Below are 17,057 nucleotides of genomic sequence, written 5' to 3'. Positions count from 1 at the left end.
TCCACATGAAGCCATTAGGATCTAACCCAGTTTAATTTACCAATAACAAAATAAAGCCAAACCTCTTTGAAGAAAAAAAAATACTTGGACAAATACTAGCATGACATGAGCTAACTGTCATGAAAAAAACATTGTTTTTTTTTTTTTTAAACTGTATGGGAGGTTTAATTTTGTCTTATAGTTTGACCCATGTTCCATTTGTTAATATGAATGAGACAGAGTTTATAATCACAGCTGCAGCTCAGCTTCAAAAGTTTTGGCTTCATTTTTGTAGAGTTGTAGAGTTGGCCATCTTTTTATACAGTCAAAGCTTCATGTCCTTCTTTTAAAGGGCTAATATCTGGCAAACAGTCAAGCGCAAAATATCCCATAATAAAAAGGGAAAACAGGTTTACCCTAGCTGTTTTGAGGAAAAAGTAACTAACAGATCTTGATGAAATTTTCAGGAAATGTTCAAAATGAGATAAGGAAGAAGTGATTAAATTTTGGAGATGATCTGGATCACCTTCTAGATCCAGGATTTTTAAAATGATTCTTAATCATTGTGAGATAGGGCTGTTTTCACCATATGTGTATATAACTCCATGATAAATGGTCAGATTGCTTTGCAAAACAATACAAGACAAGGTCACCATAATTTCTGACAGATGTAAAAGTACTATCCAGATCCTGGGAATATTCTGGATACTAAGATCCAGAAAATGATATATGTACTGGGTCATCATAATTTTCAACACTGTCAGGTAACAAATTATTGTACAAACCTGCAACTAACACCAAATTGTAGCAGACAGTCTGCTGAAAGGGAGTATAACATGAAAGTAGGACTGAAGTGTTGCGTGACAATCACAATATGCTTGGTGGAGGTCTGCGCTCTCTGAGTGCTTCTCTAGTTTTAGCTTTGGTTTGGGTTTAAACTTTAACATACAGTGTGTAGAAATGGATATATTTAGAATTATCTATTTTAATCTAAACTGAAATGTTGCTTAACCATCTCATTGGTGAAGTGACATTAGCCTTGTTGTCTACAAGACCTTAAGGCCAAAACAATCTAGCATGCCTTTAAGAAACAGTAAAATCCCTTCATTAAAATCAAAGCAGTTTATGTAGTTTGAAGTATCACCACATTCCTCAAGCACATCTATGAGGGATCTTAAACATGATACCAGTGTTAGCATTTTTCTCTGCGTGTGCTTTTATACACTCTCCTGTTGCACGACTTTGTTGTATTTCATACATTCAATATAACTTGGTAGTATATGTGTCTTCACATCCTCTCACCGTGTAAGGGAAACATTTATTCTCTCCAGAAGGCTGCAGAAACGTCTGTCGGTCTGCATAATCTCTCACTCTTCATATGTGTCCAGAAAATCTATCTGACTCTATCAGGCTCGCACTGTTATGTTTGCGTCTCGTGTTTGTTCATACATATGCAGCAATGTGTTCATGTGTGACAACAGATCTGTGTGCGTGTGATGCATACCACACGGTTCATCCTCATGCATGAATAAGTGTGAGGCAGGGAGGACGGCTGGGTCTAGAAATCTCTCTCATTGTAGCATGAATGCGTGTTTGTCACCACAGCAGGGATAATGTTCAATTGCAGTGGGATAAAAGTTACCAGAGACACACTTTCACTTCAGCTGAGCTCCAGCTTGTGCCTCTCATTTATCCTCTTTACACTTCAAGCACAAAGCTTGGCATACAGTTTGCTAAGGATAGCTCTTCAGCGTTTCTCAATAATAATAAAAGAAATCAATAAAATCTCCAGAGACACTTAAAAACCATCTGGATACAAACAGAGAGGACATATGTCATTCAAACTACTCTCTGTGTCGTTTTCACAGAGGCAGTAAACAGTCCAAACTTGGAAGACAGCTTGATAATTGTCTTCGACTTGGTGGATGACAGATTTTTTGTTATTGTACAAATGTTTTGGAAAATGTGGGGATGTTTTTCAACTCCTTAAAGAGTGGCTAATGAAGTTTATGAGCCTCTGAAAACAGTAAAGTGCAGTAGGATTTTGTCTTGTAGACTGGCTTCTAATAGTGTTGTCTTTACAAAGTTTAAGAGAAGTGACTGTGCAAACACACCCTCTAACTGTACCTGTGACATCTTACATCAGATCTTTCTGAAGGCTTCAAGTTCAGGACTTGTGAGATTAATGGAAATACATGATGTTATTATGCAACTGGTTGGGTCTGTAGTTTAAGGATCTAAACTAGCTAACAGGAGTCAGAGCTCAGCTTGTACAACGTAGCTTTGAAGCTAAGAAGAAACTTGTTGCTGCTACTTTTCTGTCTCTTATTGATTATGATGATGTCTTATACATGTATGCCTCTGCTCAAAGCCTGCTTGTTCTGGATACCGTGTACCATGGGGCCTTACGGTTCATCACAGGTTTTAAAGCATTGACTCACCCCTACATGCTCTATTCTCATGTAGGGTGGCCTTTCCTGTCGTCACACAGACTAAAACATTGGTATCTATTCATTTACAAGTGTATCCTAGGTCTGCTTCCACCCTATCTCCTTAACTATATTGTACAGGAAAGTGCAGGAAGTCATACCCTTTGATCACAGTATCTCATTTTACTCTCTGTTCCCAGGGTCAGGACTGAACTTGGCAAAAAATCTTTCAAGTTTGTAGCGCCCTCTAGCTGGAACAATCTACAGAGAGACTTCAAACTTTGTGAACTGTGCTCTTTGGACACTCTTGTCTTCTTTGACGTAAGATGCTTGTAATTCCTGGAGATATTTGCCATATTTCTATCAGTGGTGATTGCTCTAAGACTGCAAGGGAAGCTCAGCTTCCCCTAAAAGTCCCCCAAAAAAGTGGTGATATGTACTGCTGTTGCTGCATTGACAAAATATGCGCTACATTTCCTTCACCTTTTTCAGAATCAGCTACCTATCACAGGTAACTGGCTCGGCCTCCTTCTCATTCATCCCCGCAGCGTCTCAGCGCTTTAACACAGTTGGACGCTGAACATCTTCTGACTTCAGCGGGGAAGCGTAGAGTGAGTTGTTCCACTGTGAAAACTGGACGGTCATTGGATAAACACTGGGCTTTGTCCCGCCCATCGGACGCTCAGCGTCTCTGGGGGTCTATGAGACAGTGGGCTGGCCTGGACACTGGGCTTCTGCATGATGATTGGATGATCTGTCTGAGGCTAAATCCCCTTTTGATTGACAGTGAAATGAGCCAGTTATCGATCTTGAAGTATAACCCTCCACCGGAGCATCTTCTGTAGAGAGGAGCTTCTCCTGTTTAAAGCGGCTCAAGTCTTACACCCGCAACACAATGGGCCGAGGCCATTTAAGCAGTCTAGCTCTACTGGCCATTGAGAGAACACTGGTAAAATCCCTGGAAAAAACACCTGGTTGGTACGACAGGGTCACAGATCATTTCTTGAACAGGAACAGAGGGTGGAATTTAGGTTTAAATACATAAACAAATTTATGATGTAAAAAAATGAGCTTCTCCTTGACTGACCAGCAGCTGCCACTGATTTCTTTGTTGTAATGTGTAAAATGTATATTTGTGTCTGTGGTGAAAATGTAACTTTGCTGCTGCTTTCTTAGCCAGGACACTCTTGGAAAAGTAATTTTTAATCTTAACAAGTCTTTTTCCTTGTTACATACAGGTTTAACTAACTTTAGACAGCTAATGTCACATACGCTCTGCAGTACTCCTCCAAAACAGATGAGGGCAGTGTTGTCAACATTCTTGTCAGATTGCTTGTTTCAATCCTACTTTGTCTACTGCTTGTTTTTTTTCCAGAGGAATTTTGAGCACATTATACTTAATGAAGCTGATACATGTTGCCATTAAGGATAGAGGAAATGAGGAGAAGAAATGAGGAGAATTACACACTCAAACATAAGTTTCATAATCTTGACCATAAATTGTGGCATTGAAATTTGCTGCAGAGATACGATCCTGCCAAAAGCCGAAAACTAGGACACTGATCCTTGAGTGTTTCTCTCTGTCCATTCTGCTCCCTCTCATTCATCATTCTCTGTGTTCACATCCCATCTGTGTACGAATGGGATCAAGAGCTTGTGCAGATCCAACATGTCTGGCTGACACTTTTGGACAAGAAGCGAATGCCGAGGGAAAAAAAGAAAAAAGCCACCCAAACATTAAGCCTGTGGATTAGAGTCCACATAACGCCCTGCTCAAACAAAGTGATCACATGTGATTTTTTATCAGCAACCAGGGAAAAAACAGCAGCAGCATGTGAGCCACATGAGCTCAATAATTTCTTTCAATGAGGATTCAAGAAGATAAATTACTCTGAGAACACATATTTTATTTTAAGTAACTGCTTGAGGAGGTTTGTCACAGTTGGAGGACAGTTCATACTGTGAAAAAGTAAGCAAATACACAGCAAAGAACCTGATATCTTATCAAGAGTTTTTGTCTTATTTTAAGTGAAAATTGTCTTGTTTTGCTTGATTTAAGCCAACTTGTTTTAAGTTTTTTAAAGACAAAAATGAGGTCTAAATTGCTTGTCACAAGTGAAAATTGGCATTTTTTTTTACTTGTAACAAGCAATTTAGACCTCATTTTTGTCTTTAAATAACTTTAAATAAGACAGTTTTCAGGACTGGTCAGGTGAATGTGGCTCATATTAAGTCTGAAAAACATTTTTTAATGAAAATAAGATGAAAACATGTTGATAAGATTTTGTTCTTTTGCAGTATAAGGATTAACCCAGTGTCAATTTAGTTTTTGAAAGATGTGTTGCTATTTTTACACAGAACCTTACACATACTGCAGTGAGTGTGAATGCTCAATATATTCATTTGAAAACCAATTAAAGAAAAATGTGATTGTATGATACTGGCCAGCTTAGCCAATTGTTCCGCTTCTTAAGGAACTTTTTTGTCAAAGATATCTACAAGTTCAAGTATGTTAGTATCAGATTGGCTCAGTGCTAATTAACATAATTACGACATACATCCAAGACTTTTGGTTTTAAAGGAGATTTTTGTTTTTACAGGATCTGCAAAAACTAAAATCTAGACAAGTGTTCATGCCTTGTTTCTAGTAAAAGTTATCTTATTAGCCTTAAAATGAGCCACATTCTCCTGAAAAGTCCAGAAAATGTATTTAAGATATCAAAAGATAAAATGACTTGACTTGAATTGCTTAGACAATGATACAGAATTGTCTTATTTCAAGACACAAGACACTTTGTCCATTGGCAGATTTCCCCTCTTTTAGCAATCATTTTTGTCTTTAATATCTTAAAATAAGACATTTTTCTGGACTTTCCTCGTAAATGTGGCTCATATTTAGTCTAGTAAGCCATTTTTCTTAAGAATACATAAACTCACTTGCTTAAGTCATTAGGACTGGATGTAATATTTATTCGTGTCTACCTTTCAGGCCTTTATTGTGGCGTGTCGGTCATTTCAGACACTGTCATCATTTGTAAGACTTGTGACCAATGAAATATGTTGTGATTTACTGAAATACACTTGAAGGGAGTGTAAAATTTGTGCTAATTTTTTTTCTTTTTACAACTGGCTTTTTGAAAGCTATGAGAGATGGCAGCGTCAAAAAATGATTTACATGAAACATCTGGTCTTGAAGGGATACACATGTATATGTGGCATCCAACCTTTAAGGTAAACACGCTTAAAGTGTTGTTTCCTCTCGAATGGGTTCAGTTTCTGTTTCTGCGCTGGGGGACACCACTCTGTCTTTGAATATATTTTTTTTTAGCTTAGTAATTCTAACTTGCGGCTGGCTTTAATTTTCAATGAACTGTACATTTATATCAAGGAGCAATTTTCACAATTAAAAGAAGGCAAAAAATGTATTTCAAAACATACAAGTCTTCACTGAAACAGAGTGTTTTTGTTGTTTTTGCACTTAATTAAGATTGAAAAATGTAGTTTGGCATCAATGGGCAGCAATAAAAACACTTTGTGAGATGCTGAAATAGAGTAATGAATAGATTAATGTCACAACAAAAGTGTTAGGCCACGCAGGACTAGAAGACATACGCCCCAGCTGTTACCAGCTGAAAGGGTTCTGTGCTGCTGCTCAACCAATCCTTGCTCATTCTAACAAGGTGGTCCAATTAAACATGTCTTAACTCTGACTTATCCAGCTCCTGCACTGCCTACACTCTGCTGCTACTGCTGCTGGTCAAGCTCTACCTCCTCCTCACTAGTCTGAATGTCTGTTTTCTCACCCTTGAGGGGGATTTTGCAAAGCATTTCACATGAAGCAAAGGAAATGATTTGGCTTGCTCTGGAACTGTTTCTATTTCACAAGAAATGGTTAAAGTCCCTGATAAGTGTGATACTGACAGACTTTGAGGTGCATCAGAGCAGCCCTGGAAATGTTAATGCGGAGGTCTCTGAGGAGATCCCCTGAGAATTTCCTCTCATTTGGTAAGAAACAAGTTTTCCCTGGAAATGACTTCATATTAAATAGCATAACAGTTTGCCAGCAGTGAATCATGTGAACGAATCATCCAATTACAGTGTAAACACATCATTCCACAGTGATAATGATCCCCACTTTTGCTGACACCCTCCGCTGTAAGCCTGAAAGCATCAAATTAATAGTCCAATACAGAACTCATGAGGGACTAAAGCTCTGCCCTGAACTCATCTATACATGCTGCAGCACTCGTGTGTGTTTGTGCGCATGTTAGCCTGAGGCAGTACAGTACAGTACAGTGTGTTTTCATGAAACAGCCAGCGGGAGCCTTAAAATGAAATGAAATGAATTCTTTGGAATTAATTAGGAGCCATAAAACTGAACTCTGGTGCTCCCTGATTATGTGCACTCCAAGATGAGCTGAGGCCCGCTGGGAATAACATGGGATTCCAATTCACATATTGGCATGCTCAAGATAAGCAGAGGAAGAAAGGGAGGAAGGAAACATGAGGAGGTGAGTGGAGGTCGCTAGAGAATGAGACATGTGAGAAGAGAGATTTAAAACCTTATTTTTTCAGTTATTAAAGTAGATGTTATCTTAATACTGGAAATGGATTAAAGACTTTGATTTTAAATATTCTTTTGTTTGCCAAATGTCTAAACTTTAGTTATGCATCACTGTTTTTTACACCTCATTACACGACTATAAATCTACAGGGGGATATATTTTCCAGTGTTCTGTCTCACCTTATCATCAGACTGAGAAAACAACTGCCTTTAATTACCAGAGTGTGAAGAACTCATGCTGAGCTCCGTCTCTGGTACTTTTCTCCATGAGAAACTTGCTAGACATCTACATTAATCTTTAATCTTATTATGTGGATATGTGATGCATTTTAATTTTAATGTTGGTGGAGGTTCAGGTTTACATTATTAATACATTCTGTTTCATTGGACTACATGTGTCTGGTAGTGGAGAAGTAAACAATAAGCTATTGAGTTCAAAACAACACTTTACAATGACATCATACAAAACCATATAAAACAAAAGCCCCGTTTCCACCAAGTAGTTCGATTTAGATCAGTACGGTTTGGTACAAGTTGGCTTGGTTAAGCTTGGAACTGTTTGCATTTCCACAGCCAACTGTTACCCCTCGTGGTAGGTGGCGTGTAAGCTGGATGCCTACAGCCACTTCACTAACATAATAGCGTGACGCCATAGCAGCGCAACTCAGAGTACCCCACTAATAAATCCAACAAAGAAGAAAAACACGACACAGTAAACAAAGAGCAACGATGTAAGACATGCAGCATTTCGTCTTCTTTGTGATTGGCATGTGGCTCTTTGATACAAAGCGCAACCAAGCTTTGTTTCAGAGAAGACTGTGTGCCGCCAAGAGAAATACAGCCACTGTTGCACGGTAAGTGAGGATTCTTTTGACCAATCGGTGTTGTAGCTACACCTTCCGAAATCGGATTAGTTTAGTCTGACCAAGCAGCAACCTCCGGTCAAAGAATATGAGCCAATGCAAAAGTGCTAAAACCCGCTGTTCCTTGAGTGTCCACTTAAGGCTGGCTCTGGAAGTACCGGAAGTCACATACACACCAAGCCAAAAAAAAGGCCATTTTCAAAGCAGAAATAAAACCATTTACAGCCTGGTTCAAAAAACTTCTCCTGTCTGAGTCGCTAATTTTACTATCGACACACACTGTACAGTGGATGAATTTTTTTCTAACTTGGCCGTTCAGAGGATATTAAGATCGCGAGCTCCCCCAATAAGAGCCACAGCTGGGGGTCACGTGACCGACAGGCGCCCTATGGCTGTACGTGGAGCCCTTGCCACTACCAATATGGCCGCTATAGCCGATGTGCTTCATTTTCCGTTTCAGAAACAGACCGGCGATGTCAGCAAGACTACGTCCATGTTTTATACAGTCTATGAGTCTAGCCCCCCTACGAAAGAGTGCCAAAAAGTGGGACGGCTCGTCTCGGTTACTTGGGGGCTATAGAGAATCAAATAAAACCATACCGTACAAAATCATTCTTAACCTTATCATACATAACAAAATGATGCTATATGAAAAAAGAAACCACATCCTACCGAATCTTACCACAGGAAAAGAAACAATAAAATATTTGATATGATATGAGAGTGATCCATAATATGCACCCATGTGACTGGATCAGTTTTATAACCATTCAGATTTAAACATCAGGCTATCAAGAATGTAACAACATGTGTTTGTCAGGATAAAAAACTATGATACGTTACGCTGTGGAACAATACAATGCCCTGCATGATCATCAAAATAAAGTGATGTATTTTCTCTCTATACAAGGAAAAAAAACTAAAAAGAAAAAGTTTTGGCAATGTTTTTTTCCAATACGCGTTGATCTTTCTTGTGAGAGCTAAACTGGCAGGTTAAGTTGTTTGAAAACACAATTTAGAATGCAAATGAAATCACCACACCCCTCATAACATATTGATAAGAATCTGTTTCGAGTATTCAGTGTACTACAGTTCATTATACAGTCACCCAGCAACCCCAGAGCCTCTCTGAAACCAAGGACGGAGGGCTCATCTGGGTTTCTGTGAGCAGGATATGAGATGTTTAGACAGAGGAACTGGAAGGATCATTTAAATTCTAATCTACTGAGAGTGACTGACAGAGAGGAGGGCAGACTGCCTCAAAGACACAGAAACAATCAGAGGAAGAGTGTGTGTGTGTGTGTGGGTGTGTGGGTGCAGGTGTTTAAGCTGCTTGTAGGTGGATACTGTGATGTTCAATAATGCATCAGGTGCCTCTGCAACACATTCATTAATGTGCCTGAGTAGCGTGTGTGTGTGTGTGCGTGTGTGTGTGTGTGTGTGCACTCACCTGTGGGCGGATGACTCTCTCAATGTTCTTCAGGGCCGTGTCAGGGGAGGGGGGGGAGCAGTCTGGAGTCGGGCCTGTCGAACAGTTGCCATGGTTACCGTGCTCCCCCTCACTCGCCGCTACATGGGACGAGTGACCTTGGAGAGAGAGACAGAGAGGTAAGCGGTGTGAGAAACAGGTAACGGCAGAAGAAGGAGGAGGAGGACTTCAACACAGTTTTATGAAAGTACTACTTTTTATGATGCTGTATGTGTTAGCTTGAAATGCTAATGAGCAAATAGCTCACTTAATTTAATGGACACTTTGATCGGTCTGATGGTTACATTTTCCCATGTTTTGGCTCAACTTTGTTGATGTTTTTTTTTTTTTTAATCCTTCTTTAATGCTTGGAAACTTAAAGAATACCATACAGTGATAAAAGTAAATGTTTATGGATTTAAATTTACCATTCTCAAAATTTTAATAGAAACTGATGTGAAAGCTCCTGTGAGGATTTTTTTACTCCATATGACAGAGATTTTAATTCACACCAATGTCTCTTCATGGCCTACAAAAGCAGACCAGACTATGTGCAAGTTGATTATTTCTTCACCATTTTTTATTAAATGTAGGTAAAAAAAAAAAAAAAAAAACACTGGCACAGGGTGTGGGTGTCAGGTAAAGTGGAAAAAACGACAAGCTGCCAAAACAGCCACTGATTGCAAGAAAACACAGCAAAATTCAACACCTGGCTAATACAGGAAAACATGAGGAGTTGTCAAAAAGAAAAAATTTACACAAGAGATTTCTTAAGAGGGACAGTTTTTTACAAAGGGGGCGCCAAAATTCACATGAGAGTTAAGTTCCCTATAAGAGCTTTAAAGTGATGAAAAAAATCAAGGGAAAGGTGATCCTATTTTATATATTTCCATTTGTATTGATACTTGAAGCTTCTTTTACACCAAGACTGTTGAAATTTTAGGTACAAAGGAACGACATAATGGAAAACATTCAAAGCTATGTCTACATAAATGCTAACCCCTAAATTAGCATAAGTTTTGGACCGTATGCTGCCAAAACAGCCTGTTTAAAAAAAAATGAGAGAAAAAAAATATAGGCAAAGATTAAAAAACAAAAACTGAAACAGGAAAGTATGAGAAACTAATCCTCAAAAGAGACACATTTCCCCCAAAAATACAAAAATTTTGTACAGCAATCCATCATTCAACAGAGGGATGTTCTGGTGGACATCTCTGAGTGTGCTTTTTTTTAAGGCATCAATGTTGATTATACACTGTGTAAAGTGCAATAGGTAAGAAGGGGCAGACTCTCCTCTTTTTGCAAATCTTGACATTCTCTAGAAAAATCCCAAACTGGTCAAGCTCATGATAAGGGACAAACAATTTTAGAGTGTGATTAATGATTGGGTTGTGATGTTTGCAATTAAGGCGTCATTTTGTCAGTATTAGTTTGCATGTTTTGTATATCATCATCACAGCATGCTTGTTATCCTGACAGAGCTTAATTGCAGTCTTCTACACAACCGCTAAAGCAGCTGAAAACTTGTGCTTGAATCTTCATTTTCAATCTCTCCCCAGATCAGATACAACTCTATCTATCTTATATTAAATTGGTATAGAAGTGATTTATTCCTGCAATTTTACAAAAACGAACAAGATAAAAAAGAAGGAGCTGGTTCAGTTCAACACCTAATGTGCAGCACTGAGTGCATCTTGCAATGGCGTACCATCACAGAGATGTGTTAGCATAAGAAAGGTGAAAGGTAGGTTTTGTAAAAGGAATAGCCCAAGCAACAACCACAGCATGAAAACATGATGACTGCACACTGCTGTTTGATGTCTTTCTCACAGACATCTGAGTGTGTGTGGCTGACTGCAGACCCGGAGCGTCGGAGCTAATTTCCCCTGCGTCTGATCATTTAACAGAAGAAGCAAAGAAGAAAGGAGAGAAGTGCTGAAGAAGCTGGATTAAATTTCAGAGGAAGAGAGAGTATCTGTCTTAATCAAGAGGTGGAGACAAACACACCTTTTCCCAAACACTGATGTCAGAGCACATGCACATAGAAACACAACAATGGCTTCTGGCAGCCGCCGCCTGCCTTGACGCATCCAATCAGAAAGCAGAATATCATCCAATTATGTAGCCACACTCAGCCCTGTTGTCAAAAGCAGTTATGAGCTTTGTTTTAGCGTTGAATGTAGTTGAAAGTGTGACTTTCACAACTCCCTCACGATTCCTAAGCAGAGCAAAGTCTCACAGGAAATAAAAAGCCGGGCTGCTGCTGATGATGTTTTGGATAATGACACACATAATGAAACACTTCCCTGTATGTAAATGGGACGGATGAACCTTCACAATCAATTTTCCAGGATGCCGAGGGGGATTTGCATGTCGGTAAAAAAGTTCCAATGTAAGCTCAGCATGGTTTTAAAATCTTGGATCATCAAAGTTTGATGACGGTAGTCAGTTTTCTGATTCATGAATAAGGATGAGAGTTCCTTTTGTTAGTGTTAACAGTGTTATCATTAGCTGTATGCTAACACTGTAATCATCGCTCGATGCTCCTCCCATTGTGAAATGTGAAGCAAAAAGACTGACTGAATCAAACCCAAGTTTGGAGGTTCAACAGGTTTCAATTCCAAAGTAATTCTCCTCTTTAGTCAAGCTCAGCTGACACAACACTTTCAAACTCTTTAACGACTTTTTTTTGACATTCGCTAATTTGTTTCAAGTGGATCATTCAGTCTGTATTACTACAACAATGGCTGTCAGAATTAAAGAAGTCAACATTTGCAAATCCAGAGGACATCTATGTGAATAACTTCTCAAAATTTTCAAAGTAGGATTTTTTCTGCACTGGTTGACAGCTTGTCAAGTCACATTTATCTAAAACCCCTAACCCTTAAAAACAGCAGAAGATGACCAAAGTGCTGTTTAATGCATGAAAGACACAACATATAACAAATAAAACCAAAAAATGATGAAAAAAAAAGAAAAACACAGCCGAAGGGGCCTTGATGACAAAAACATGGTTTTCTCTAAGTTAAGAAAATGATCTCAAACCAACAGAACAATTTATAAAATCTCTTTGAATCTCTGTGAATGAAATAAAAAGCCCAATCAAATAAAAATCAACCAGTGTTGTGGCAACCTGAAAGTCAGCGAGGCTCATGCTGTTATTTAACTGAAAGAAAGTTTACGTGCTATCTATCTATCTATCTATCTATCTATCTATCTATCTATCTATCTATCTATCTATCTATCTATCTATCTATCTATCTATCTATCTATCTATCTATCTTATTATTTGGCAAAATGAAGAGATAGAGTTGTGTCATCAGCATACAGTGGTATGAGACATTTTGTTTCTGTTTGATTTGACCTTAGGAGCCAGATCAAACAATAGGTTTTGAAGCACGACTGTAAACAATGATCCTGTCTAATATCGATGTACATCGTTTCTTGCCTTAAACTTTGAAACTTCTCTTCAGTGCCTTTTTTTTGAAGCCTCTGATTTTATTCAAGAAGTCAAGTCTGGAAGCTGGTGAATCTCTTTTTTCAGACAGTTCTTGGGAATTTGTTTGACTTAGTGCAAGGACACTGAAGATGACTCACTTCCTTGTTAAAGTGAATAAAACTAGGCAGACTCATGCAGCAGGGGCTTTGTGACAGAAGGCAACGGGAGATGTAACCATGACTTTAGAAATCATGCATGACGCACTGTTGGACAAAAAAAGTCAAAAAACAACAATTATTAACGAAAAATGAGTCCAAAACTCATTATTAAACATCATTAAACCATGTTATTCTCAATTCTTCAGCTGTATTTATTCTTGCAGCTGCCACAGAGGTTATGTAAATCTCAAAGTTCCCTCTACTTCTGCAGATAGTGGCGCTGTCTCTCATCCATATATTTACTTTGAGTTTCGAGCTACAGACACAGACAGACAGACACAAACACACACACACACACAGATGTTTCAGTCCTTCAGGAAAAAAGTGACACCTCCTCACGGTATGATCTCACTTCTTTCCATGCATGTGCTTTCATGTGTGTGCATATACAGACAGAGCTCGGCTGCACTGTGAGGTTGTGTAAGCACACACAAACGCACACACATCATAAGGAGCTGCTTGAAGCTGAATCAGTGATTAAATGTGGGCGTAAAATAGATAAAATAAATACTGGAAAAATGAGCGACAGGGGGAAGAAAGGAAGGATGCAGCAGAGGGATATATATAGATAGAGATGGAGATGGTGATGGAGGGTTTGTCCTATTGGGTAAATAAGCCTGTCAACAGTGAGGCTTTGATGATGGATGTGGGATGATGGAGCGTGTGGGTGTGTGTGACCAAACTTCCTTCATATGTGCTTTGAGCCCTCTCCCAGGAAACTCTCTGTGTCCTCGCTGCCAAAGGGAATTCATGTTTGTGTGTTTGTGTGTGTGGAAAGGTGAGAGTGGAGATGTGATAACTGTCAGGTTCATTTTCTCAAGTGTTTACTACCATATGTTCAGGTTTATGCATGCAATGACAAACAACCTCTGGGAGAATGTGAAATCTTAAAATGCCTCAAAGCTCCTGTGGGGCATTTCAAACTTGTGTTGAGTTTGGACATAGTGGAAAGTCTTTTATCTTACACGTATTGGTCTTGTGCATGTGTAAGAATAAGTGTTGGAACAACATCTCTTTCTCCTGTCTTCTATAACCTGTTTTATCCTGATCATTTGCAATTAAAAATGACAGAAAAAAAAAATGTTTCTTTAGTACAGAGGTCTGCAGCCTGCGGCCCTGGAGCCTCATGTGGCGCCTCATGTAGCTTTAAAAATTATTATTGATAAATGTTTTTTTTTTCTTACACAGGGTATCAATGATGACACAGATGCTGAATGAAATCAGTTCAACGTTTTGTTGTGTCACCTCTTGCAATAAAGCTTATGATTTTTTGGTAATTTTTGCATTTTTTTCTGATTTTTTATTCAATCTTTTTTATTTCAATGTTTTGATATTATTTCAAATTTAGTAAATATTTTCTAAATTTTTGGGGAGATTTGGGAATTTTTTAAAGTTTTTTTTTTTAATCCTTTTGTTTTTGTTTTTATTTATGTTTTTGGTTGTTGTTTTTTTTTTTTTTGCATTTTTTGCATTTTTTAGAAATATTTTAGAATTTTTTTAATTACATTTTGTAGGTCCAGCAAGTTTTTTGAAAGTTTATTTTGCACATTTTTTAATTTATTTCTTTAATTTTTAGCATAAATCTTGTTTAGATAATAACTCACTACATTTTTACTTTGTTTAGAATTTTACACTTTTTGTCTTCTTTGTGAAAATGAAGTACATTTTGTGTCTCTTGATGGACTTTCACCCAGGTGAGCTGAGGCAAAATGGCTCTTTTTAAGGTAAAGGTTGCAGACCCCTGCTTTAGTATGATGTGATTGGTCTAAATGTAGGCAAAATGAAACAGTTTAGCATTATGATGTTTTGTATGACAAAATCGTATCAATTCAAAACCACCAAGAACCATTTTTTCTTTTTTATTCAAAGGGAATAAAAATAAAGTCATTAGGTCAAAATAAAGTCAAAACAGGACCAACTGCTTCTTGAGTCCACTTGGTGGTGCCATTGAGTATTTACGAAGCTACAGTTGATGTGAAACAAAAAATAAAGTAACAATATTGAGTTTGAAACAAACATTTTAAAATACTGTGAATGTTACAGAAGGGAATGTCAATTAAAGTGAAATATTTGGAAATTTACGCACATCACTGCCGAACTCACTCGACCCCATCCACAGCTAGCATAAGTCACTGATAGCTAAGGCTACGTCGGCGCTGCTCAGAAACTAACCACCAGTGTACACACAAAACTGCTTCATAGTTCAAAGCGAGCGAAAAACAGTTCATTATTTAAACAGTTTATATATATATATATATATATATATATATATATATATATATATATATATATATATATATATACACACACATATATATATATATATATATATATATATATATATATATACACACACATATATACATATATACATATTCCATGCATGCCAAAAAAACACACTGAAGTGTGTATGACAAAGTAGACAGAGCCAGGGTTTATACAAACGTATCTTTTTTGTGCATCAGAGCCTGCTGCTCTAAATTGCTGCACATCTTGTTGATGCAGCTCTGTGTACAAGAAGACTGAGCCTGAATGAAATCTGCCATCCTCTCCCTCCTCACCTAACAAGACAAAAACTGTCCGATTCAGAAGACTTCCCCCGTCTGTTCTGCCTCTCTGCAACTCTGACACGAGGCTTTTCATATGTGGCCAGTATGTATGTGCCTGTGTGTGCAGCACCACTCACATGTTCTCTCCTATGTCAGAGGAGCAAATTACAGCTTAGCCCCCCAGCACAATTTGTCAGAGGGATCAATACTGAAAAACTGCTGAAGGAAAAATGTACCAAGAAGAGGAAGCTATCTGAACTGTGGACATAACCCTTCAACAGCAATAGAAAAATAAAACCCACCTATACTTTAAGCAGAATTATGCTTTACAAAATCTGGATTTACTAAGGGTGTATTCTCACCTGGATCATTTAGGGCAGTTATTCCCAAACAGTGAGTGCTGTCATAATTTTGTCATTTGTTGCAAGGCGTCGCCCTGTTGGGTGTGGCTGCCTGTTGCAGCAGCTCTCTCTTCTTTGTCCTTTTCTTGTTATTTTTTCGTCTTTTTTTGCTCATCTTTGTATTTGGAGTGGATCATTACTTTGTGTGGTTTGTTTGTTGTACGTAGACACCAGACTGGTTGTGTCTTCAGTGATATTTTTATGTTTTTTTCTCCTGTGTTTGTCTGGAGATTGTTCATGTAACCATGGCTGCATTACATGTGAAATCAGCTGTTAGCAGCCTGTAGCATGTCAGTGCTAACTGGTGCAAGGCCTGATGTTTCCCCACAAGGTGAGGAGAAAGAGGTGAGAAAGATGTGGTGGTACTCAAGTGTGAGCAAAGAAGTGACGACATCGACCTGTCTTTCCATCCATCGTTATTGGGAACGTAAGATATAAATCCAATAAGATGGACAAGCTAGCCGTGCTAACCAAGCAACAGAAGAGGATGGCAGAGTAGCATCATGCTATTCACAGACATGGCTAACAGAGCTAACATCAGACACCAGTAGTATTTTCTATTCTATTCTATTCTATTCTATTCTATTCTATTCTATTCTATAAGTACAATGTGGTGAATGCTGATTTTAGCGCCCCCTGTGGATAAATCAATTAAACTCTGATTTTAACATACTAACTGGGAGAAAACATCTCTGACTTTCCAAAGCTGATTCAGTCCTTCTTAATAACAATTTGACAGTGTTAACAGGACAGTATAGCTAAAAACAAGCTGAAACTACGAGTGAAAATATTTTGCAGCACTATGTGGGCAAATGCAAACAGCCCCTAAAACCTGACTTGTCCTGGTAACACGGAAGAAGACACCCTACTGCGTCTCATTCAACAAGTCAATGAGCCTCAACCTTCTAATATCACAGCCCTGGAGTTACTACTCTCCGCCCTAAACCCTTGGAGATTAAGTGGGATAAATGAGGCGAGACACAGCAACATCAGTTTTATCTACCTGAGGGGGAAGCTGATTGAAGAGGGAGAGACACACACGAGACTGAGGCCTTCAGTCATAAATCTAACAGGTAGCAGAGCCCATCTGAGCTCTCTGTTTAAGAAGCTGTTTCCTTACATGGCAGCAGATCACAATCTACACATT

At 38.4% G+C, this 17,057-nt stretch overlaps 1 protein-coding gene across 4 annotated transcripts in view; it reads right to left on the bottom strand.

Annotated features, from left to right (window-relative positions):
* Positions 1-17,057, bottom strand: part of anks1b (ankyrin repeat and sterile alpha motif domain containing 1B) — a 276,356-nt gene that overhangs the window by 107,681 nt on the left and 151,618 nt on the right. For all 4 annotated transcript variants that reach the window (XM_074698643.1, XM_074698642.1, XM_074698641.1 and 1 more), the window contains one exon: positions 9,286-9,422. In XM_074698643.1, the coding sequence (XP_074554744.1) occupies positions 9,286-9,422 (137 nt within the window). The remainder of the gene's footprint in view (positions 1-9,285; positions 9,423-17,057) is intronic.

The sequence above is a fragment of the Halichoeres trimaculatus genome, unplaced genomic scaffold, assembly GCF_033239565.1.
Source record: "Halichoeres trimaculatus isolate MK-OKI-2021-1 unplaced genomic scaffold, fHalTri1.1 fHalTri1_scaffold_21, whole genome shotgun sequence".
In the NCBI taxonomy this organism is placed as follows: Eukaryota; Metazoa; Chordata; class Actinopteri; order Labriformes; family Labridae; genus Halichoeres; species Halichoeres trimaculatus.
Note: the sequence above shows the minus strand (reverse complement) of the source record. Positions and strands in the feature narration are given on the sequence as shown.